At 46.2% G+C, this 23,516-nt stretch overlaps 1 protein-coding gene across 4 annotated transcripts in view; it reads left to right on the forward strand.

The window, feature by feature from the left end:
- USP13 (ubiquitin specific peptidase 13) overlaps window positions 1-23,516 on the forward strand; it is a 97,323-nt gene that overhangs the window by 55,817 nt on the left and 17,990 nt on the right. For 3 of the 4 annotated variants that reach the window (XM_048506800.1, XM_048506803.1, XM_048506801.1), the window contains exons 6-13: window positions 58-242; window positions 9,965-10,059; window positions 11,928-12,115; window positions 13,449-13,520; window positions 15,397-15,490; window positions 18,925-19,050; window positions 20,915-21,068; window positions 21,848-22,022. In XM_048506800.1, coding sequence (XP_048362757.1) covers window positions 58-242; window positions 9,965-10,059; window positions 11,928-12,115; window positions 13,449-13,520; window positions 15,397-15,490; window positions 18,925-19,050; window positions 20,915-21,068; window positions 21,848-22,022 — 1,089 coding nt within the window. The remainder of the gene's footprint in view (window positions 1-57; window positions 243-9,964; window positions 10,060-11,927; window positions 12,116-13,448; window positions 13,521-15,396; window positions 15,491-18,924; window positions 19,051-20,914; window positions 21,069-21,847; window positions 22,023-23,516) is intronic. The other variant, XM_048506802.1, reaches the window with a different exon arrangement.

Below are 23,516 nucleotides of genomic sequence, written 5' to 3' on the forward strand. Positions count from 1 at the left end.
GTGTCTTGTGCCAGATTTTCCTACCATCCGGCAATTCTGGCTGCTTCTGTTTTGCAGTGGCTGGAAATGTTCGAAATGCGACCTGCGGGAGAACCTTTGGCTGAACCTGACGGATGGGTCAGTATTATGCGGCAAGTGGTTCTTTGATGGCTGCGGGGGAAATGGACACGCCCTGGAACACTACAAAGAGATGGGCTTTCCATTAGCGGTGAAGCTCGGAACAATTACTCCAGATGGTGCAGGTTAGTCAAAGCAGGGTATACTCTCATAGCAAAGCCTTCTTCTCAGCTGATGCCAAGTGGCTGAAGGGAATGCCCAGTTGTCCAAAAGAAGCTGACTTTAGATGAGTCGGCATTGTGTTACCATCTACATTCACGTTCAAGGTTTTCGTATTGAGCATATTCGAAAGTGCTCAAAGCTGATAGGAATTGATGTCTAAGTCACGTAAGATCATATGAAGAGCCCTGCTGGATCCATCTAGCCCAGCATCCTGTGTCACACAGCAGCCAACCAATTCCTCTGGAGGCCTGACATTTGTGCATAGAGGATGAGGCCTCCCATAATGTTGCCATCTGGCACTTGGGTCCAGAGATCGATTGCGTCTGAATGTGGACGTTCCCTTTAGTCACCATAACCAGTGGCTACTGATAAAGCTGTCCTCCTTGAATCCATCGTGGCTAGTGGCCCCTTTTAAAGCCATCTTTGCCTGTGTCCATAACTACATCCTGTCGCAGCAGATTCCACATTTTAATCACTCTCCGAGCAAAGAAGTATTTCCCTTTGGCCATTTTGCATCTGCTGCCTGTCAGGTTTATTGGATGCCCTGCAGTTCTAGTATTTCGGGAGATGGATTCTAATTTATTTGGGCTGACGTGTCTTGAAGGGCTACTCGAAATGGGGACGCGTCTTTCTTTCGAGCCCACTACGGTTGTCTTTGCAGCTAGGCCGAGCTGGTGTACTGATCGGGCAGGCCACGTTTTAGCGGCGCTGCATATTTCACACAAAGGGCTTTTTGCCAGATGCCTTTTCACCTCACAGCGTTTTATCATGCTGTTCCCAAGAGCCTTGTGTCTCAGCTGGCAGTTCTCTAAGATCAGCCCCCTTTATCTCACATGCATTTGCCATGGAATTAATGCTGCGTCAGGAAGCAAATAAATCATTGGAACTTCTGGCGACAAACGAAAAGGGCAGCCTGACCCCGTCATTGTTATTCCTTGTGGGCTGAATTTATTAGCGGAAAAATTTATAAGCAGAAAGGATGGTCACGAGGTGCATATACCCACATTGATGCATGTTTGGTATAATGCAGAAGGGCTCCCATCTGTAAGAGAGTCAATCAGAGCGTCTGGAGTCACCTGCGTAATATTTTGTACCAAGCGGGTCGTTTAGAAGACCGACATTGTCTTTGGACATGGCGCAGCCATATGGATTTTTGTTGGATAACAATGGGACAGGATCTTGACACAGAATTTATTATTTTATCATTATTGAGCATTTTAAGTAGACAGTGTTAATTTTCTCTGGCGTGGAGGCCAGAAAGGCTCCCATGCTTCTGTCATTCGCCAACTGTGTGTAGCAGAATTGTTCAAAAGGGCATCCTTTTGAAGCAGTGATGGCGAACCTATGGCACGGGTGCCAGAGGTGGCACTCAGAGCCCTTTCTGTGGGCACACATGCACAGAGTTCATCGTGGGGGGGTGGCGGAAAATCACCCCACCACACCCACATCTAGGCTAGTCTGGGCACGATCCTTTGCCTGGGAGTAAGCTCGGTTGCTGGCAATGGGGCTTGCTTCTGAGTAAACCCTCCTAGGGTCGTGATTCACCCATTCGAAGTGTTGCACGGTTGCTTCACCAAGCTTACTCCCAAGTAACGTGCGCCTCGGAGCCAACCATTTTTTCTAAACTAAAACCTCAGTATTCAGGTTAAATTGCCGTGTTGGCAGTTTGTGATAAATAAGGGGGTTTGGGGTTGCAATTTGGGCACTCGGTCTCAAAAAGGTTCGCCATCACTGTTTTAAAGGAATAAATCTGCTGTCTAACAAAACAGAGAGTGCTTTTGTAAAAAGAACATGACATGATAGTCTGTTCCACTTTTTATTGTGTATATTCCCTTGCTCTTACTGTATTAGTTACTACTTCTATAATGCCATTAATCTTTGCATTATGACATACCGTGCCTGATACTTTTTTTTGGCATTGTTTCTAACTTTTGTGATCTTAGTCCTACTGCGTTGTTTGTTGGGTATCGCATGCAGTTTGATTTCATTGTTTTATACATTATAAACCACTTTGATTTAAAAAGGTGGGCTATAAATAAAATGTTTAAAAATGTATAATCCTTTTTATTGCTCCTTACCAACAGCCCTGACTACAGGCTAGTACCAGGGGATCAATGTATCTCTGTCCTCTGCATCATGAGCCTGGCCTTTGCTGGGGAGGGTGGGTTATTAAATCTAATAAAATAAATACCCCCCCCCCATTCCCACAGGGGCTCATGTACTACATTACAACAGGGGACATTCAGCTATCATTACAGACCAATCTGGGGAGGGGGGGGGGGAATAAACCCTGGATGCAGTGTGGACCCATGCTGGCTGTTTCATATCATAATTTTATTTCTCAAGATCCTTTGCATTCTCATTGGCTGAGGATGTCGTGTCCCTGGTCTGTCCAATAATCAGACTCAACTGATAATGAAATCCATTTATTGAAAGATAGCCTTCAGGTGTGATACATGGTTGACAAGACTACATTTGGTGCCAAAATTCCCCAAGATAGACAGCTCCACTCCTCCCGCCTGTTGCTAAGCAATCCAGCCCTCTGAGCCATTACTCAAAGCCTTGCAAGGCTCCTGGACCGCCCATCCTCCTTATCTCTCTGGCCCTTTCTGCACGGGTGCTGAGCGGGGGCGCATCGGCATAAATGATGCCGATGCATCCTTCCAGGACCGTTCGCACAGATGGTCCTGGTAGGGATGCAGGCGACAGTGCAGCCTTCGCACAGGCTGCACCATCCCTGAACACCTTACCTTCGTCTCCTGGCTTCCAGCACATTGGAGAAGCCAGGGGACACACACTCCTGGCCTGAGCGTTGGCTCTGGAGTGCCGGAAGCCAGGAGACTACGGTAAGGTGTTCGGAAGGGGGGGAATGGCGCCTTCCACCTGCTGCCATTCGCACGGCAGTGGGTGGAAGACGCGACTGTTGAAAAACCTTGCTCCTGGAGCAAGGTTCAACAGTGGCTCTTCGCACCGCTTGGGCATTGCAGCAGCGCCTGCTGTGCGAACGCCACCCCAGGGATGTCGTTTTTAGCATCCCTGGGGTGCTGTTACCCGCCCGTGCGGAAACAGCCTCTGTTTGGGAATTTTTGTTCTTTGAAGCTCTCCTGCAAACTCTGGCAAAAGTAACTGGAGAAGCAGTTAACAGTTAGCAGAACAGTCTAAAGCAGTGGTGGCGAACCTATGGCACTCCAGATGTTCATGAACTACCATGCTGGCAGGGGCTGAAGGGAATTGTAGTCCATGAACATCTGGAGTGCCATAGGTTCGCCACCATGGGTCTAAAGACACAGATGCCACATCCTGTCCGGGAGACGTGGCAAGAAGTGACCAGGGTTTGACAGAGAGGTTGTGATTTGACCAATGCCACAAGATCAATGTGTTGAATGGGGGAGGGGGCTTGAAAATGAGACTATGTTTTTCTATTCACTGGCTGTATCATGGTTGCCTCTCAGCATAAATCTCCCCACCTACCTTTGCTCCAAAATATCAACATAGGCGAAGGATTTAAATCTCTGTAAGGCTCAGAAAAGCTCACGAGGCCACTTGCTCGTGTGGGGAAGGGCGCTTTCAAATTTTAGAACAGTGAACGTCAGAATTCTCCGAGTTGGAATGGAAGGCGGAAAATATCCCATTGGGACGTCAGTGTGTATAAAGGTCCCTGTCCAAGGTCAGCTGTCAATGTGATAAGCGTGGGCACCCTGATGCATTGTGACTTAACCGGGAATGCATGAGAACTCTGTGACCTCTGATGTGTAGAGAGAACAATGACTTGTCTGGGGAAGCAGAGGCCACCTTGATGTGGAATGCCAACAGAAGGGCACACTGCATACCCATGAATACCAACAGGGTCACCCTTGGTAAACTCTGGCAATGAGAATTCTGGACCTCAGGGCTTTTGTTGTTGATGATACAGTAGATGTTGATAGGGAACCTTGGCATAAGCATAAGCATAAGCATTTATTGTCATTGTGCACGCACAACGAAATTTACAGCAGCATTCCTCGATGCACACAATTCCAGACTCATACCCCATCCTCACTTTCCCCTTCCTCCACCCATCCCTACACAGCCGCAAACACATCAACACGAAGCCACAGAGTTCAGCATCGCCACAGCTCTAGAGTAGAAGCTGTCTCTAAGCCTCTTTGTCCTAGTTTTGATAGACCTGTATCGTCTGCCGGATGGTAACAGTTCAAAAAGAGAGTGTGCTGGATGAGACGGGCCTCTCAGAATATTTTGGGCTTTCTTTCGGCTTCAGGAATTATAGAGTTCTTCCAAGGCACCTGTTGGGGTGGGGTGGGGGAATGGTGGAAATTGATACAGCCTTATATATTACTAGCAGCTTTTGGGGATGTTATTAATTCATAAGGTCACCATAAACTGTAAAAGGTTTGATGGCATGTCATCAGTCCTTGGCTACATAATCTAAAGGGATCTTTTTGGATCGAGATCCCTCAGGGAAAGAAAGGGGCTGTAACCCTTCCAAATAAACTCTGTTGACCTACGGACTGCCTCAGTGAGTTGATGTGCAAAGTGTTGAAAAGTAGGTCAAAGGGGACACTTGCGCTGAGTTTGCACTGGAGGGTTCAGACTGTTTTGATTACAGAAATCAGGCTGATAACTTGAAGATTTGTTCACTAATAAAACTGTATTTTGTCATGCAACCAAATAGCAAATAACAGTCATGGAGGAACTGCAAAGAAAGAGCTTAAATTACTATTCCATTTACTTTTTACTCTTGTGCGGGTCACCTGAGACTGGTCATCCCCCCCACAATTAAAAGCAGCATAGAAATCTTGTAAGCCTGGCCAAGGACAGTATCCTTAGCAGATGGTAAATATTGTAGCAACTCTCCTGGCTTTTTGCAAAGTATGAAACAGAATAGTCAAGAGGCCTTTTTTGCATGGGTAGTAGAACTGGGAGCCCTGTGACACAGAGGGCAATTTGCTATACTGCTGTCAAAGCGGTGCTCATGACCTGAGTTTGATCGCAACAGGAGTCGGTTCAGATAGCCGGTTCAAGGTTGACGCAGCTTTCCATTCGTCCGAGTTGGGTGAACTGACTACCCAGCTTGTTGGGGATAATGTGTGGATGATAGGGGAAGGCAACAGCAAACCACTCCGTAAACATAGTCCGCCTAGTAAATGTTGTGATGTGACATCACCCCAAGAGTCAGTAATGACCTGGAGACAGAGGTGGGATCCAGCAGGTTCTCACAGGTTCCCGAGAGTAGGTTACTCATTACTTGTGTGTGCCGAGAGGGGGTTACTAATTGGTGATTTTGCCACGTGATTTTTGCCTTAGTTACGCCCCTCCTCTCAGCAGTAGCCCGCAGAACTTGAAGCAGTCTAGCAGGAGGTGCACCGGCGTGCGTGGCAGCCTGCGCCTGCGTGCATTCGTTTCCCGCCCAAGAACCGGCGCAGCGGCTGTGTCCTTGCCACAGCCCCACCCAGGAATGCCCCGCCCTCAGAATGCCCGACCACACCCCCATCATGCCCCGCCCAGCCCCATTGGCGCTACGGCACAGCACAGTTTCTTCTGAATCCCACCCACCATGAGGAACCTTGTTACTAAAATTTTTTGGGATCCCCACCACTTCCTGGAGATTACCTTTATCTTTAATAGAACTGTACTGTATTGAAACGGTTTCAAAAGTTGCATTGGTAAAGAAATAGGGACTGTGACCTACACTACTGTATTCCTGCCTATTTCTATAAATATGCTTAGACTGTGTAGTTTCCACCCCATTTAATGTGTTCTGTTTCGTTTTCTTGTGCTTTATTTCAGCTTTGTTTCTGCTGTTTTCTTATTTCTGTAATCCAAAACCTGTTGCATTGATAGTTGGATGTTTCATCCTGTCGATTGTATCTGACTTTTTTTAAAAAAATTGCTGTCAAGTTGCAGCTAACTTATGGGGACAGTGCAGGGTTTTGCAAGAGATGAATAGAGGTAGTTTGCCATTCCCTGCCCCTGTGTGGCAACATTAGTATTCCTTGGTGGTCTGGGTCTCTCATCCAAATACTAACCAGGGTTGACCTTGCTTAGTTTCCAAGACGAAATTCAGCTAGCCTGAGCTATCCAGGGCGGATTCTGCATGTGCCGGGAGGCGGCAGAGGCTTGCGGCATGTGACACTGACACCCGGTGCCTCGCTTGGGAGCTGACCCGACACACACTTGGCGTGGGTAGGCCCCAGTGCTTCCCATGTAACTTGCTGGCAGCGCCTCCATGTGGAGTACGTGCCACTTTAAACTACCTCCTCCTTCCATAACATTAGCTCCGTTTGGGATGAGGAGACACGCCCTCAATGGCCTGGCTAGCAACCTTTCGAGGGCTCCAGGGGCATGTCCCCTGTCCCAGTAGAGAGCTACACAGGAGGAGTAAATCGCACATTATTTTATTTTTTTAAGTGGCGGGCCGGAAAACAGCACCGTCCACCCTGTGCTGTTCACTCAGCACTGAGTGGATGCCGCCGCTTTCCAAAACGCCATGGGGGGTGGAACACCGTTGCGGCTTCGCTCCAGCAGTGGTAGCCGTGCAAAGTCCTCCCACAGTGGTGTTTTTAGCAGCTGCACACCGCTCTTTATGACCCATGCGGAATCCGCCCAGGTCAGGGCATATTTGACTTTCATTATGTTATTGGGAACATAAGAACATAAGAACATAAAGAACAAAATGCGGCTGGATCAGACCAGAGTCCATCTAGTCCAGCTCTCTGCTACCTCGCCAGTGGCCCACCAAGGTGCCTTTGGGAGCTCCGTGCGGGATGTAGAAAGCAATGGCCTTCTAGGCTGACATGCTCCCAATCACCCTGGACTGTTAATGCATTTGCACAATCTTAGATCAGAGGGATCAAGATTGGTAGCCATAAATCGACTTTTCACTCCATAAATCTGTCCAAGAAGCCTTTTAAAGCTATCAGGTTGAGTGGCCATCCACCACCTCCTGGCAGCATATTCCAAACACCAATCCACCGCGTTCGCATTGAAGAAGTGTTTCCTTTTATTAGTCTAATTCTTCCCCCAGCATTTTCAATGGATGCCCCCTGGTACTAGTATTGTGAGAAAGAGAGAGAAATTTCTCTCTGTCAACATTTTCTACCCCATGCATAATTTAGGGGAGATTAAAATGTCCCTGTGGATCTGCACACATAGAAACATAGAACATGTGCTTCTCCACAGTTAGAATTATAAAAATATACATGGTTGTTTTATTTCACCTCTGCTGTATATAGTACTAGGCCATACTGAACAATTTTATATTTCCATGCTGCTCACAGATACCAATCTTGACATAAAATACTGTGGGGGCAAGTTCCGTGAAGCAGCACTTGAAATATGCCACAATAAAGTAGACTCAGGATTTGATTTGATGGTTATAGCCTTCAAACTATCAGATTTATTGTTTATTATGTCTATCACCTTTTATAGTTTTAAAGTTTTTATTCTCCTTTAGGGTTCTGTTTCCTTTATATTCCCACAGCTTTTGTGTGGGATTATAACTTTCTTTTTCTGGTAGGTTTTGTGTTGATTTCATTTGAACACATATTTACTGTTTTACTATGTTGTACCTTTTACTTTATTTACCTTACGCTGGTCTGTGGCTGTAATAAAGATTGACTGACTGACTTAAGTTATGTAATCTGCCTTGAGTCTCAGTAAGAAAGGTGGACTGTGTGTAACATAAACAAAACAAATGACAAAATGTGTGGTGCAGTTCTATACAACATTACTGCGGGTTCTTATACTGGAACAACTTGGCATAGGATGGTCTGAGAAATGCTGTCCACGGCCACATAACGAGTCTTGTCCAGACTTCTCATATCCAATTCTGTTACACTGTTGGTTAGTCTACGTTTCTAGGTCCCCACCAGTGGCGTATCTGCCTATGGACAAGGGGTACCCCTTGTCCCCGGGCGCCACTCTTCTGGTCATGTGGGGGGGCACAAAATCAGCCCCCCACGTGACCAGGAAGTCCCTGCTGTCTTCATCATTTTCGTGCCTTGGCGGCGTCCAAGACGCGCCAAAAGCGTGAAGCAGGACTTCCCTGCTACCCTCCGGCGCCCTCCAATCCCACCCCTGGACTCCTCCCTCCCTCCCTTCCTCCCCTGCCAGCTGGGCTCCCAGGCCAGAAGAGACTGCAGTCCCGGCCTCAGAGACCTTCTTTTATAAGCACTGAGGCCGGGGGTGGGGGTTGGGGAGCAGGAAGAGACTGCAGGCTGCTGGCTGGGAGCCCAGCTGGCAGGGGGAGTCTGAAGGGGAGGTGGGCACCCTAAACCTTGCCCATGTCCATGGTGACATGGGCGGGGTCAAGGGCAGTGGGGGTGGAGCCTGGGGGCATCAAGGGTGGAGCAGGGGTGGGGAGGAGAAGAAAAGGCCTGAAGTCGCAGGGGTGAGTGAAATTTGTCTCCAGAAACTGTCATCCCTGGAACACCTCTGGTCCCCACCACATATTACTTTTTCCCCAGGTGCTCCTTCAGTCTGCCAATCAAACATTTGTTGTGAATTCTATGACAGGAACTTCAATCCTAGCATGGGCCCAATTCAGATCAGTACTGTGGCATTTGTGCAGAGAGGGCTTATGCCTCTCTCCCTTGGAATCATTTTCCCCACCTGAAATGGCCTCACACCCAGAGTATTATTCAGTTTTGGGCAGTTCAATTTGAGAAGGATGTAAAAGGACCGTTTCCAGAGGAGGATAAGCAAGGCAATGAGAGGTCTGGAGACCAAGTTGAATGAGGAAAGGTTGAAGGACCTTGGTTTGTTTAGCCTGGAGAAGAGATGACGGAGAAGTGATATGACCGTGGTGGCGAACCTTTGGCACTCCAGATGTTATAGACTACAATTCCCATCAGCCCCTTCCAGCATGACCAATTGACCATGCTGGAAGGGGCTGATGGGAATTGTAGTCCATAACATCTGGAGTGCCAGAACCGCCCCTACTAGATATGATAACCATCTTCAAGTACTTGGAACTGGAAGGCTGTCATGTAAAGGGTGGCGTGGAGTTGTGTTCTATTGCCCCAGAAGGTCAGATCCGAACCGACAGGCTGAAGTAGTAAAAGTTTCTGGCAAAACATTCAGAAGAACGTCTTGACAAAGTACTTCCTCAGTGGAACTTCCTCAGGAGGTGGTGGACTCTCCTTCTTTGGAGGTTTTCAAGCAGAGGCTTCCTAAAATATTGGCTGCGCTGAATTCCCCCAGGGAAAACCATTGCTGCCAAAATGGTAAAGCCTGGTTTTTAATACCCCTTTTCTATTACATAGAAGCAGTGAGGATGACACTTTTTTCAAGGATTAGTCGTATATTGCCACATTTGAAGGCTGCCACTGTTATGGTGAGGCCTATACCCGCCCACCCCCCCGCCCACCCCCCCCCCCGGCACTGTATCTCCGATGGGCAGCAATGAAGCTATGGAGAACTGGCTCTCAGTATTGGTACGATGTCTGTTGGGTCTCATAAAGTAGGTATTCCCTCACTGCTATGAAAGCAAGGGTAATGTGAGAAAACGGAACATATTGTACTGAGTCACTACATTTACTTGTTAGCCAGGTTGGCATGTGTGCAGGGAAGTTACTGCTCCTCAGTCTGCTAGGTGGGTATTAAAATTTTGGAGAACATGTGTGTTGTGCGGTAATATTGATGGGTAGCATTTGGTGAATGTCCCCTTTGGTTCTTTGTTACACAGATGTCTATTCCTTCGAGGAAGAAGAGCCGGTTTTGGACCCACACTTAGCTAAACACTTGGCACATTTTGGAATTGATATGCTTCAGATGCACGTGGTAAGTATCTGTCTCTTTCACAGTTGCTCAATTGCTCGGAACGGATAGAAATACATTGCCTCTCACGTTGGCGTATATATTCCTGTTGAAACATCAGATGGCATGATAAAATATCATTGATCACTAACCATGGGTCAGGGTGGGGTTTGACTCACAAATGTTAGTTTAACCTCAGCTTGTGGGTTCTGTGGGGCAGAACTTGGAATGAGTTTGCAACAACAAATTTTTAAAAACAAAATGGTTTACTTTCTTAACATATAACATCAAACATTAACATTTAACATCACACTTCAAGGTCCTGTTCAGGTTGCATTTTCAAGTCCTTATATTTACAGTCTACTGATACTGCCAAGTCCAATTCTTCTTTGCAAGTGGGTTGGCTTCTGAAGACTCCAAGGGCTTGATGAACAGGATTCAACATGATGAAGGTTTCCAGGAGAACTCTCACCCATTACAAACACAAAAAACCCTTATCAAGGTGTTGAGGGCTTATACCAATCAAGGTCCGAGTCTGGTAGCCTTGTCTCCTCCAAACTACATGAGTTCTGCAGCCTCCTCCTGCTTAGGGTCTCCACCCCTTTCTGGGTCAACCCATTCTGAGCATGGGGGTTACATTAGCACACCACATGAAGCTCCTGTCTGCTGAGTCAGGCTAGCAGTCCATCTACTTCAGACCTGGCCATTATACGGCCCGTGGGCCACATCCGGCCCACCGGATGACCCTGACTGGCCCCTGCTTTAGAAGAATCCTTCATCAAAATGGCGGCCGGGAGAAGCAGCGCGAGACTGGGATTATTTAAAAAAGCCTCTCTCGGTCATTCACTGCAGCCCGTCGCTTGCCCCCCCTCTTGGGGCCGCTAGCTAATGCATGGTAGACGGTGTCAGAACAGGCGGGGAGAGTCGTGAGAGTTTTTTAAAGCTGCCGGATTCTCTCCCACCCTTGGAGCCCATACATTTAATAGCGCCCGTGAGGAAAAGATGTGGGGTGGCGTGAAGGCCAGTGACTGTTGCTATCTTGAACTGCGGCGAAGGGCAAGGAGCGGGAAGGGCTGACCTGAGCACGCCCCCTCTGGACGGGAGGAGGGCCCGGCCCTCCACAATATTTTCTGTTTCTTATGCGGCCCCATGGAAAAAATAATTGCCCACCCCTGATCTACTTGGTATTGTCTACTCTGGCGGGCAATAGCTCTCTAGAATCTTAGCCATGTGTGATCCTTTTAATTGGAGATTCTAGGAAGTAAATCTAGGACCGTCTTCATGCGGCGCATGTGTTGTACCACTGAGCCCCATAGCTCCATGGGTGTGATAATGCTGCAGGGAAACTCTGAAATAGAGAAAGTGGTGACTTTTCTGTGCTGCCGGGCTACCTGTAGTGAACAGCACTCAGTGATAACAGTTTCTGGAATGGTTCAGTAGGGGGAGGCACAACCACACTTACCAGCACGTCGAAAATTAAAATTCAGTCCTTTTATTTATTTATTTATGTATTTATTGGTTATATTTTTATACTGCTCTCCCCCGGAGGGCTAAGGGCGGTGAACAACAAAACAGAAATAGAGCACATAGGCCAAAGACTAAAATCCGTTAAATATTAGTTAATTTTTGGCTCTATATAAAATAGCCCCATCCCATTAAAACGCAGCATACTAAAATCAACATAATAGATGGCACCTACTATCAAGTCCCCTAAAAAACAGAGGGGGGGGGGACAGCAGGATCCACTGATGTTATAAGGGAGACAAGTATGACTTTTTAGATTTCCCCCCCTCCTTTCAATCAAAACCCCTCCCTTTTTTAAAAATGCCTAAACTTAAAAAATGTGCCTGTACATCACTTTTTTTGAAAGCTTTTTTTTTTTTTGCATTCAGACAGAGAACGGCGTGCGGGATAATGAGATAAAACCCAGGGTCTCCGAGTGGGAAATGATCCAGGAATCTGGCATGAAGCTGAAGCCAATGTACGGCCCGGGCTACACTGGCATGAAAAATTTGGGCAACAGCTGTTACATCAGCAGTCTCATGCAGGCCATTTTCAGCATCCCCGAATTTCAGAGAGCGTAAGTCCGGGGGGGGGGGGGGGGGGGGGCTTTGAATTTTCACTGTTGGCATGCAGGAGGATCACTCCACACAGTGGGAAGATGCAGAAGACAGAGTGCGCCAGACCTGCTTCAGATTATATGTCAGTGATGGCGAACCTTTTTGAGACCGAGTGCCCAAATTGCAACCCAAACCCCACTTATTTATCTCAAAGTGCCAACCCGGCAATTTAACCCGAATGCTGAGGTTTTAGTTTAGAAAAAAACGGTTGGCTCCCTCTTCCTCCACCCCACCTGCTTGAGCAGGGGCCAGTCTGCTCTAGCCTCCAGCAAGTCCCGTGCACACCTATCTGTGCCTCTCTAGCATCTCTGCCTCCTCTCTATGCCCCCACTCGGGCAGCAGCCACCCGGAGCACAGGCACCAGGCCCGCCAGCTGAGTCCTCCCTGCCCACCGCAGTGCACGCATGTCGTGCTCAGTGGCTCAGGCCAGCCTAGACGTGTGTGTGTGGGGGGGTGATTTTCTGCCCCCCACATGACGAACTCTGTGTGCACGTGCCCACAGAGAGGGCTCCGAGTGCCACCTCTGGCACCCGTGCCATAGGTTCGCCATCACTGTTATATGTTGTCAAACTGATTATCAGAGGGTTTTGAACTTATAAGTACTTGGGAAGAGAGTTCAGATGTGCAAACTATAACCTGATCTCTTCCAGATCACATCAGAACAAGAGAGACTTGCTCAACATTCAGACTAATGTGAGGACCAACTTCTGGCTTGGTTTGCTTGTAACAGAAAACCTACTTTCTCCCAAACTGATTGTGGGTGTGTTCTATTTAGTATTTACGTAGTTAATTTATAGCCCACTTTTCTCTCCAGTGGGGACCCAAAGTAGCTTCCAGTGTTCCCTATTTCTTCATGATTATCTGTACAACAACCCTGCCAGGTAAATTAAGCTATGTCCCTAGTCCAAGGTCATCCAGCAGACTTTAGCTCATTCCGCACATGCAGAATAATGCACTTTCAAACTGCTTTCAGTGCTCTTTGAAGCTGTGCGGAATGGCAAAATCCACTTGCGAACAGTTGTGAAAGTGGTGTGAAAACGCATTATTTTGCGTGTGCGGAAGGGGCCTTTCACAGCAGAGTGGGGATTCAAATCACAGCAGAGTGGGGATTGAGTCTGTCTTCCACACTCAAACAGCTGCAACAGTTCTGTGAGCGGAAATTAACTTCCATGTATTGGGAGTGCTGATCAGCGAGACCCCCAGCTCTCTGACACTTAGCAAAAGCCTCCTAATTAAAACAAACAGTAGTCCTCAAACTTTTCTCCTCTTACACTCTTTTTTCTGCCTAAATAGGTATGTGGGAAACCTCCCAAGGATATTTGACTATTCTCCTCTGGACCCAACCCAAGATTTTAACACACAGATGTAAGTGACAGGTTTTTTTTAAACTAAACACGGGTTCACTTTTTGCTAGATTTCTATGAACAAATACATCAGATTCAATTTTTTTTCTACCTTAGCCACTGATTTGGGTAGCTATGCTGTCTCAGGCTGATTCCGCATGGGCCAAAAACAGCAGTGTGAAAACGGTGTGAAAATGGTGTAAAAGGGTTTAAAACGGTGTAAAAGGGTTTATACTGTTTTCACACCGTTTTCACACTGCTGTTTTTGGCCCATGCGGAATCAGCCTCAGAAAAAGATGTTAGTATGGTCAGTTGAGGAGGGGGGATTGAGAAAATTGTATGCTTCCGCATTCGAATATAGTCCTGAATGAATATTTTTATGCGCTGCCTTTGTCAAAACCATTATTTTGTGCATTGTTGAACATGGTGCTTTGATTCAAGAGCATTTATAGTTCGTTGAAAGCTTACCACCAATACTTCTCTTTTGCAAACTGGGTGGGCACTAGGACCCAGGCGGAACATTCTCCAACAAAGAAGGTCCGGCATGTCAAGCTCTGTTACAGAGGAATATACAACCCTACTAGCATCTTTTTCTGAGACAGACTAAAGAACTTGCTTTATACTGAGACTTACTTTGTTAGCCCAGTGGTCCGAAATGCTTCTGTGTCTGGCAGTGACTTACAGGGTCTCAGGCAGTAGAGCCATAGGTGTCAAACTCGCGGCCCTCCAGATGTTATGGACTACAGTTCCCATCATCCCCTGCCAGCATGATGCTTCAGATGCAGTAGACTGACACATCGTTTGCAACCTGATCCTTTCGACTAAAGATGATGGGCACTGAATCTGGGACCTTTTGCATGCCAAAAGTGGAGGATCTCTTGTCTTTTTCTGAAGATAAATGTAAAAGACGTGGTCAAATTGATCCATGCTTAGAGATAAGACACTCATTTTGATGCTTGGAGGACATGTTTTCCGCTTGCCCCGGGCCTTTCATGTAAGGATAATCTTCCTTCTTATTTGGACTCTGTGGTTAACGCTACTGCTTATATTGCACCTGCTGTTGATCCAGCTGCCACTTAGATGGGAGTTTTGAATGGGAGAGATCCCAAGTTGTTAATCTTATCTCAGGAGAGTTGGAAGTCATCCCATAGGCATTGACTGACAAGAAAAGAGACTGCTTTGAGGAACTGTGAGCTTACCTTATTTATCCTCTATCTTGATATTTGAAACTTTAATAGAGAACATACAACTATGTAAGAATTAAGTAATATTAGGTATTGTTCATAGGAATAAAGGATTGTCCCCAAAGGGCTTGTTTTGTTCTGTTCTGTGTGTTGTTCTTCTATGTTGGTGCCACACTTTTCTACATTAAAATAATCTGTATTGGTTACTGAATTGTTTTGCATTTTGGCCATAGTGCATAGTGGGCATAGTGCATAGTGGGCATAGTGCAGGGGTCTTCAAACTATGACCCTCCAGATGTTCATGGACTACAATTCCCATCAGCCCCTGCCAGCATGGCCAAGTGGTAGGACTCATGGGAATTATAGTCTATGAACATCTGGAGGGCCATAGTTTGAAGACCCCTGGTATAGTGTAATAGTTGTCTAGATCAGGGGTCTACAACCTGTGGCTCTCCAGTTGTTTATGGACTACAATTCGAACCACGAATTCGAACCATGGTCTTTCAGATCCTAATGCATCATGCTGCGCTCTTGGTGTGCTAAGGGGTGGTGAACTTGGCTGGAAAACGGGTGCATTGGGGAAAGCAGAGTGACCCTATTTGTGTGTGTGAGAACAGGCAGGTAGATTCCACCCTGTTTTCAGCCTGCATCTTCTAACCTGCTGGGAAATGTGTCCTTTCTGTCTCCCTCTGTTCCTTAACTCTTCCACTACAGGGCTAAATTGGGGCACGGCCTCCTCTCAGGGCAATACTCTAAACCACCTGTGAAGTCCGAACTCATCGAACAGGTGATGAAAGAAGAACACAAGGTATTTGTCTGGTTTCGGGATTTGGAAGGTTTGTGGACAGGAGAACTGGAGAAGACCGGCCCTTTCAGGGGACCTCCTTCACTAGAGAGGGATGTTGGTTGTACCAGTGGAAAGCAGCTCAGTCTGGATGACTTCTGTGTTCAAGATTAACCACATCCTTTAAATTTTTTTTCCATTTTCAAACTTACCATAGCATATAGGTGAAGCAAAGTTTTTCTCCTTCCGCACGCCCTGAAGCAGAACGGCACTTGTCTGACCTCTTGTGCCATCTACAGAAGATCACAATTTCCCCCATGATGCGTTAATCCAAAACAACTGAGCAAACCTAGTAAAACACAGCGGAACATGGACACAATGGGATGGTTTTCTGTGAAACCCTTCCTGGTACCCCTGCATCTGCCCCCTGTTGGCCTTGGGGCCTTGGCCACTGTCCTAGATTGCCACCGCATGGAAATGTGTGTTCAAATCCCAGCTCAGCCATGTAACTCATAGGATATTCGCTTCTGCCTTTAGTTCCCTTTTTTTTCAGTGTCCCCTTGCTGGGGGAGAGAAGGATATAAATAAAATTTGTTGTAGTTGTTGTTGTTACGGGTGAGGAGAGAATGTGATAAATATGCCTGCGGTGTTGTCATAATGACATTATAAGGGCCCCTGCTTTGTTTCCCATCTTGTCTTCTTGTAAGCAAATTATAGCCATTTAATGTAAAGAGTATTTGCCCCCAAACGTGTCGATTTCATTTTCTGGGGATAACAGGCGCTTTGTGCCACAGCTGGTTTTGAATGAATTTCTTAGAGAGCAGTTGTGCCTCTGACTCCTTGCGTCTTTGGCATGTGTGTGCAGTCAGACGTCATCAGACACCTCCTGCCGAAAGCATCTGTGTGAGAGATTGAATGATCCGGCCTAGCTTATTTTTAGCTAAAATGTTTTGCAACTGTTGATGAGGAGAGCGTGCCCAGAATGTGTCCCTGCAGAAAGGCGCACCGTGATTTGTGTGCTTGTGTACTGCTGTAGATAGTTAGGGGACAGTAGGAAGTTGCTTAGAATAAAGTTTCTCAAATCAACATGGTTGTCTTATTTCCTCAGCCCACTCCCAACACCTAGGTGCAAAGGACTTTGGGACAGAGGAAAGGTCCAAGAGAGGGAATATTTGTATGGATCAGGGGACCCCCAACCTTTTTGAGCTCGCGGGCACCTTTGGATCTCTGACACACTGAGGGGGGCACAACCATGAAATGGCTGCCACAGAATAGTTCTCGCAAGAGGCAAAGCCAGGCACAAAATGGCTGCCGCAGCTTACTTCAGTTACACAGGGAAGATTCTTGGGCTGTGATAGCAACTGCCACCAAAACCATGTTTTTAAAAATCTGCACAGCCAATCAGAAGGCTTGCTGGGCAAAAGGCCCACTTGGTCCCACCCACTTTCCAAAAACACATGGTGGGTGCCATGTAAGGTGTCGGTGGTTGTAAATCTATTGTTATTTTTTAAAATATTGATATGGAGATTTAACATGATGGACACCATCCCTAACAGGTTTCTTGGCTTACACCCACCATGTATTTAGAGACACTCTACAAGTCCTGTGTTAACTACTGGAGTCACTGATGTGGATATCCCAGCTGCTGTTTAAAGTGAGCACAGCTCACGTGCGTAGCTGAACTGTCACATTCATGTCGAGTGTAAACTGTTGGGTAATTCAGCCTTGTAGTTTGCAGTGCAGGTAGCTTACCATCTTGCAGCTTTTCCGTGTGAAGCTAAAGCATCGGATGTAGAACACACCCTGTGACTTGGGACATAATCCTATAATCATTCAGTCAATTTTTTTTATTCAAGGAAGTCCACACATTAAATAGACTTTTAGTCAAAGTAGTAAATCAATCCCACAATCACATTACTGATGCATTTTCGTGCACCTGAAGAGAGCCCATAAACATCATTTGGTGTATTAAGGGGCCGTTACTTGCTCTTATTCTGGTTCATATGTAGCACAGGTGTAGTGGGTGAGAGTGTAAACTGGCCCAGTTCAACTCTGGTCTTACTATGTGAGTCTTTAGCCAAGTTGTTGACTCTCATCCTCTGCTTTCCCACTCCCCTAAATTGGAAATAATAGATTTCTGGTAAGGGTTACTTAGAGATTATTAAAGTATTGCATGAAGGATCAGTTATAACAATGGTGCAGTGCACACTGTACAGTATAGAAGAAGAGAAGAAGAAGAGTTTGGATTTATATCCCCCCTTTCTCTCCTGTAGGAGACTCAAAGGGGCTTACAATCTCCTTGCCCTTCCCCCCTCACAACAAACACCCTGTGAGGTAGGTGGGGCTGAGAGAGCTCCGAGAAGCTGTGACTAGCCCAAGGTCACCCAGCTGGCGTGTGTGGGAGTGTACAGGCTAATCTGAATTCCCCAGATAAGCCTCCACAGCTCAGGCAGCAGAGCTGGGAATCAAACCCGGTTCCTCCAGATTAGATACATGAGCTCTTTACCTCCTACGCCACTACCTCCTACCGCATTATTTGCATTATATGCCTATGCAGTATATGCATTACAGCAGGGCATACTGGCCAGGGGAACATATGGGGTCAAATATCCCCGGGCTGCGGCCATTTAGTCATGCGGGGGGCGGAAAATCGCTCCCCACACCCCTCCTCTTTCCCCCCAAATCCATACACTGACTTTAAGACAGACCTGAATTATGATAGAGCTAGGGATCTTGTTAAACTTAGAATCATAGATGTCGAGAGGCAACACGATCTGAATAAACTTAAACACCCAATTTTCAGTAAAATAATGCTGAATAAACTTTCAATAATGCCTTATCTTACTTCTTTGTTTAACGTTAACTATCGAAGAGCCTACAGCCTACTCCGTTACAACGCCCTTTTGTCTAACTATACCAACGGGATTTATAACAAAGTACCAACTGAGGGTAGAATTTGCAGTTGTCAAATAGGAGGTGTTGAAAACTCAGAACATATATTATTTGAATGCTCAACGTATTCTGTTGCCAAGTTTGCCTGGATATCAAGTAAAATCAGGAAGGCCCGACAGAGCACTACTGGCTCTGCCAGCTAATCCTTATCATTAATTATTATTAGACTGACATTCCACTCATTATCTTGAGCTGATGTTCTGAGTTCCTGAGGCCTGTTATCTGCATTTTGTTAACTGTTTTAATCTGTATATTTGTAATATCTGTAAATTTTATGATTTTAATTCTTTTGGATCTTGCTGGTCAATGACCGTAAATAAACTATGATGATGATGACGACTTTAAGACCTGGTGCAAAAAAAGTTGTTTGGCTATGGTGGGGGAGGGTGGCTGCCCATGGAGGGGGGGGGATGGAAAACTCAGATTTTGAACCGGGCTACATTTTCCCTAGAAACTCCTCTGCATTATGGGGCACTGGGCACATTGCATTCTCCTTCTCTTTTCAGCCTCAGCACAACGGCATTTCCCCGCGCATGTTCAAAGCTTTCGTAAGCAAAGGGCACCCGGAGTTTTCTTCCAATCGGCAACAAGATGCACAGGAGTTTTTCTTGCACCTTATCAATTTAATAGAGGTGAGCGAAGGTTAACTCTTCTTTTTTTCTCATTCGGAAACTGGAAGAATGGCATGTCCAGTCTTACCTCATGGTGGTTTGTGGATGTTGCACCACCAGGAAACACGGCACTTTTAAGGAAAAACACAAGCAAAAAAAAAGGCACGGCTGCAGCCTGAGTGTCTTGCAGCCAACAGTTTGGGGGCGAGACCCCGAAGGAACGGGAGCTGACATTTCTAGCTTCTGCCAAGAACACTTTGCTTGCCCTGATCAATCTGCTTGAGGGGACCAATTTGGTTGAATCGATACATTTCCTTCTACAGAGATCAACTGGGGAATTGACGTGAAGTGTTTGAAATGTTTTATCCAAAGAGGGGCATGAAAACAAAAGAATGCAGATCAATAAAAATGTCTTGTAAGATGAATTTCGTACATTTCACAGGTTGTATTTGTTCAAGAGAGCTTGGATCCACTTGACAAGTGTGTCTTCAAGAGACTTTTTTGTCCTCAGACACGTAGTGCAAAGTAGTGAGGGGGAAAATGCTGCCCAGGATTCAAATAGCGCTGGTTCTGTTTTGCTGTTAAGTGGGTGCATTCTTTGTCAGCAAGGATGAACGAAGGCCAAATGGGAGCCAGTGTGATATCACACTAGGACAGGGGTCTGCAACCTGCGGCTCTCCAGATGTTCATGGACTACAATTCCCATCAGCCCCTGCCAGCATGGCCAATTGACCATGCTGGCTGGGGCTGATGGGAATTGTAGTCCATGAACCTCTGGAGAGCCGCAGGTTACAGACCCCTGCACTAGGATCAGGGAGTCCCAGTTCGAATTCCCACTCTCCTGTGGAAACTTGCAGGGTGACCTTGGGCCATTCACATTCTCAGCACATTCTACCACACTGGGTTGTTATAAGTGTAAAAAGGAGGAGAGGAAAATGATGCAAATTGTTTTGGGTCCCCACGGGGAAGAAAGGTGTGGTATAAATAAAATTAAAAAGTGGCAGGTTGTCAGTGGCCGAATCAGTCCAATCCAGCCTGCTAACAGCAGCACTTTCCTCTGGCATAAAGAACCTGTCCCTCATTCAAGAAGGCCCTCTGCCAGTGGTGGGATCCAAAAATTTTAGTAACAGGTTCCCATGGGGGTGGGATTCAAACAGTGGCGTAGCGCCAATGGGGCTGGGCGGGGCACAACGGGGGCGGGGGTGGGCATTCCGGGGGCGGGGCATTAATAATTTCTCTGTTACTGTAAAAAAACTCTTACTGTAAAAAAAAAAGTTCCTAATTTCCAGCTGGTATCTTTCTGTCCATAATTTAAACTCATTATAGCAAGCCCTATCGTCTACTGCCAACAGAAACAACTACTTCTCCTCTAATTGACTGCCTGTCAAATACTTAATACTTTCAAATACTTAATTTTGTTTCTAGAAATCAAAAGAAGGATACTTTCCTTAAACAAGGAACTTTACCATATTTCTAAAACATGTTTTTAAAACAGCCCAACAGGGAGAATTATCCCATTTTCTACCTTTGCTAAGACGTTTTTGCCATCCCTAGGGCGCTGTAAACGGCCCGTGTGGAAAGGGCCTGACTTCTGTCAGGATTGAACTCAGATCATGAGCAGAGCGTGACTGTAGTAGCACAGCTTACCACTGTGTGCCGCAGGGCTTCGCCACAGGTGTGACTCCAGGAATTGTTCCAAACAATTCCCAGAAAACAAGGTTACATCAGAAGAGGTTCTTGGATATAACTCGCCAACAGGCTTTCTCCCAAGGAGGGAAAGGTTACTACACTTCACACCTTGGGGGGGGGGCTCTTATATGTTTTAAATTCATTCCAAAGTGTTGCCATTATCACTTGAGTTGTCAGATTCTGATATTTCCTACAGAGGAACCGCATCGGCTCCGAAAACCCCAGCGATGTCTTCCGATTTTTAGTGGAAGAGCGTACACAGTGCTGCCAGTCCCGGAAAGTCCGATACACAGAGAGAGTCGACTACATCATGCAGCTGCCTGTGGCAATGGAGGCTGCAATAAACAAAGGTAAGATAAGGAACTGTCAGCTTATGCTTCAAGTCTGTTGTACTATTCAAGCTGAAATGTGTGTTAAGGTGCTCATCCTTGGGGCTCCTCCACAGCGTAGGGTTCTAACCTTGGGTGGTGATTTAGACATGCGATGCACTGTTGTAGATCTAACTAGACATAGAGCGCTTTCCGCTTTTCTTGATGTCACTTCGAATGCAGGTTGTATCCTTCCCTTGCTCCTTTGATCCTTTGATCCTGATACAGTGGAACCTCAGTAATCGTAGCCTTTGGTTTTAGTCTGTTTCAGTTTTTGCTGGTGCCTCCATTTTCGGCTACGCCATTTGTATAAATTTATGCCTTTTGCGTAAATTTGCTATGCCATTTGCAACAATTTACACTTTTTGCATAAATTTGCTACTGCATTTGCGTAGCGCATGCGCAAACGGCATAGCTTCGGTTTTCGCCGGTTTCAGTTTTCGCTGAGTTTCGCCAGATGGGTTATCGGCGGAAACCGAGGTTCCACTGTACATGGTTATGTCTGCCCAGATGTTAGCTGAAGTAAACTCTAACCAGGGCAAACTTGTAAATCAAGATTCTGCAAGATTCAAGATTCCGCAACCACTAGCAAATCTTGGGCTATAACAAAATTAACTGTGGTTCAGAGGCCGGGGGAAAGGCAGGAGGAATTTGAGCACGGGTGGGAAGAAGCTGGTGAATTGAGCTGTGGTTTGCCGTGGGGGGGGGGGTGTTGCATGATGCTGTGCCCCACATATCTCTTTTCTTTGGCTTTGGATTAGATGAACTGATTGCCTATGAGCTGAAGAGGAGAGAAGCGGAAACAGCCAGGAGGCCACCTCCAGAGCTCATCCGTGCCCGGATCCCGTTCAGGGCCTGTTTGCAAGCTTTTCTAGAACCGGAGAATGTAGCGGACTTCTGGAGCAGCGCCCTTCAAGCCAAGTCTGCTGGAGTGAAGTGAGTATGCGCTTTTCATGGGTGTGTGTGTGTGTAAGCAGTGGAGCAGCAGTGGCGTAGGAGGTTAAGAGCTTGTGTATCTAATCTGGAGGAATCGGGTTTGATTCCCTTCTCTGCCGCCTGAGCTGTGGAGGCTTATCTGGGGAATTCAGATTAGCCTGTGCACTCCCACACACACCAGCTGGGTGACCTTGGGCTAGTCACAGCTTCTCGGAGCTCTCTCAGCCCCACCTACCTCACAGGGTGTTTGTTGTGAGGGGGGAAGGGCAAGGAGATTGTCAGCCCTTTTGAGTCTCCTACAGGAGAGAAAGGGAGGATATAAATCCAAACTCTTCTTCTTCTTCTTCTAATGTAATGTAATGTTTAATTTCTATACTGCCCTTCCCCGAAGGGCTCAGGGTGGTGTACAACAATATAATGATACAATATGAATAACAATAACAATGATAATAATCATTACAGCAGCAATGAACAGCAAATCAATTCCTACAATGCAAACAGTTCAAAACGTCAATAAATAGAACAGAAATGCAAAAACAAATCCCAAAAATATAGTACTATCCAGATGGCAACCGTAAAACACATCCTCACATTAACAATAAGTCCGTTACGGTAAGGAAAAAAACAGGGAACAAAACCCAGGACTAATCTAACTGCTAATGGTTCTAGTACAAGCAAAAATCCAATCTAGCCTAACCACTAACACCGATCAATTTACTATCTAAGCCAAGCTAGGCAATTACCATACCTAATACCGTATATACTCGTGTATAAGTCAACCCGCATATAAGTCGAGGCACCTAATTTTACCACAAAAAGTTGGGAAAACTTATTGACTCGTGTATAAGTCAAGGGTGGGAAATGCAGCAGCTGCTGGTAAATTTCAAAAATAAAAATAGATACCAATAAAATTACATCAATTGAGGCATCAGTAGGTTAAATGTTTTTGAATATTTATTTCAAAGAAAAACAGTAAACTGGCTCTGTAAGTGGAAAAGGGAGTCAACAAAAACAACATGGTCTCAACAATAACTTTAAAAGTACAAAAACCTTAGCTCAATCAGCAACCAAGCTAAAACACAAGAGTTAAAATCCTTCAAAACTGGATTCCTCATGATCATCATCTGTATGTCCAAATGTAACCCAACTTAGATTTTAAGAGGGATATTATCAGAAATGGAAAATCTACTATTAGCTTCCATTGTAAACAATGGGGGATGTGGCACCCCCTTTGGGGATCAATAACTTTGGATCCCCTGACCCAAACTTCACCAAACCTGGCTGGTATTGTAAAGAGACTCTCCTTATGAGACCAGCCAGGTTTGGTGAAGTTTGGTTCAGAGGGTCCAAAGTTATGGACTCTCAAAATAGTAGCCCCATCTACTAATAGCTCCCATTGAAAACAATGGGGAATGGGGGCACCTCCTTTGGGGGCCCATAACTTTGGACCCCCTGAACCAAACTTTACCAAACTTGTCTGGTATCATCAGGAGT

Source organism: Sphaerodactylus townsendi, linkage group LG08 (assembly GCF_021028975.2).
Source record: "Sphaerodactylus townsendi isolate TG3544 linkage group LG08, MPM_Stown_v2.3, whole genome shotgun sequence".
Classification (NCBI taxonomy): domain Eukaryota; kingdom Metazoa; phylum Chordata; class Lepidosauria; order Squamata; family Sphaerodactylidae; genus Sphaerodactylus; species Sphaerodactylus townsendi.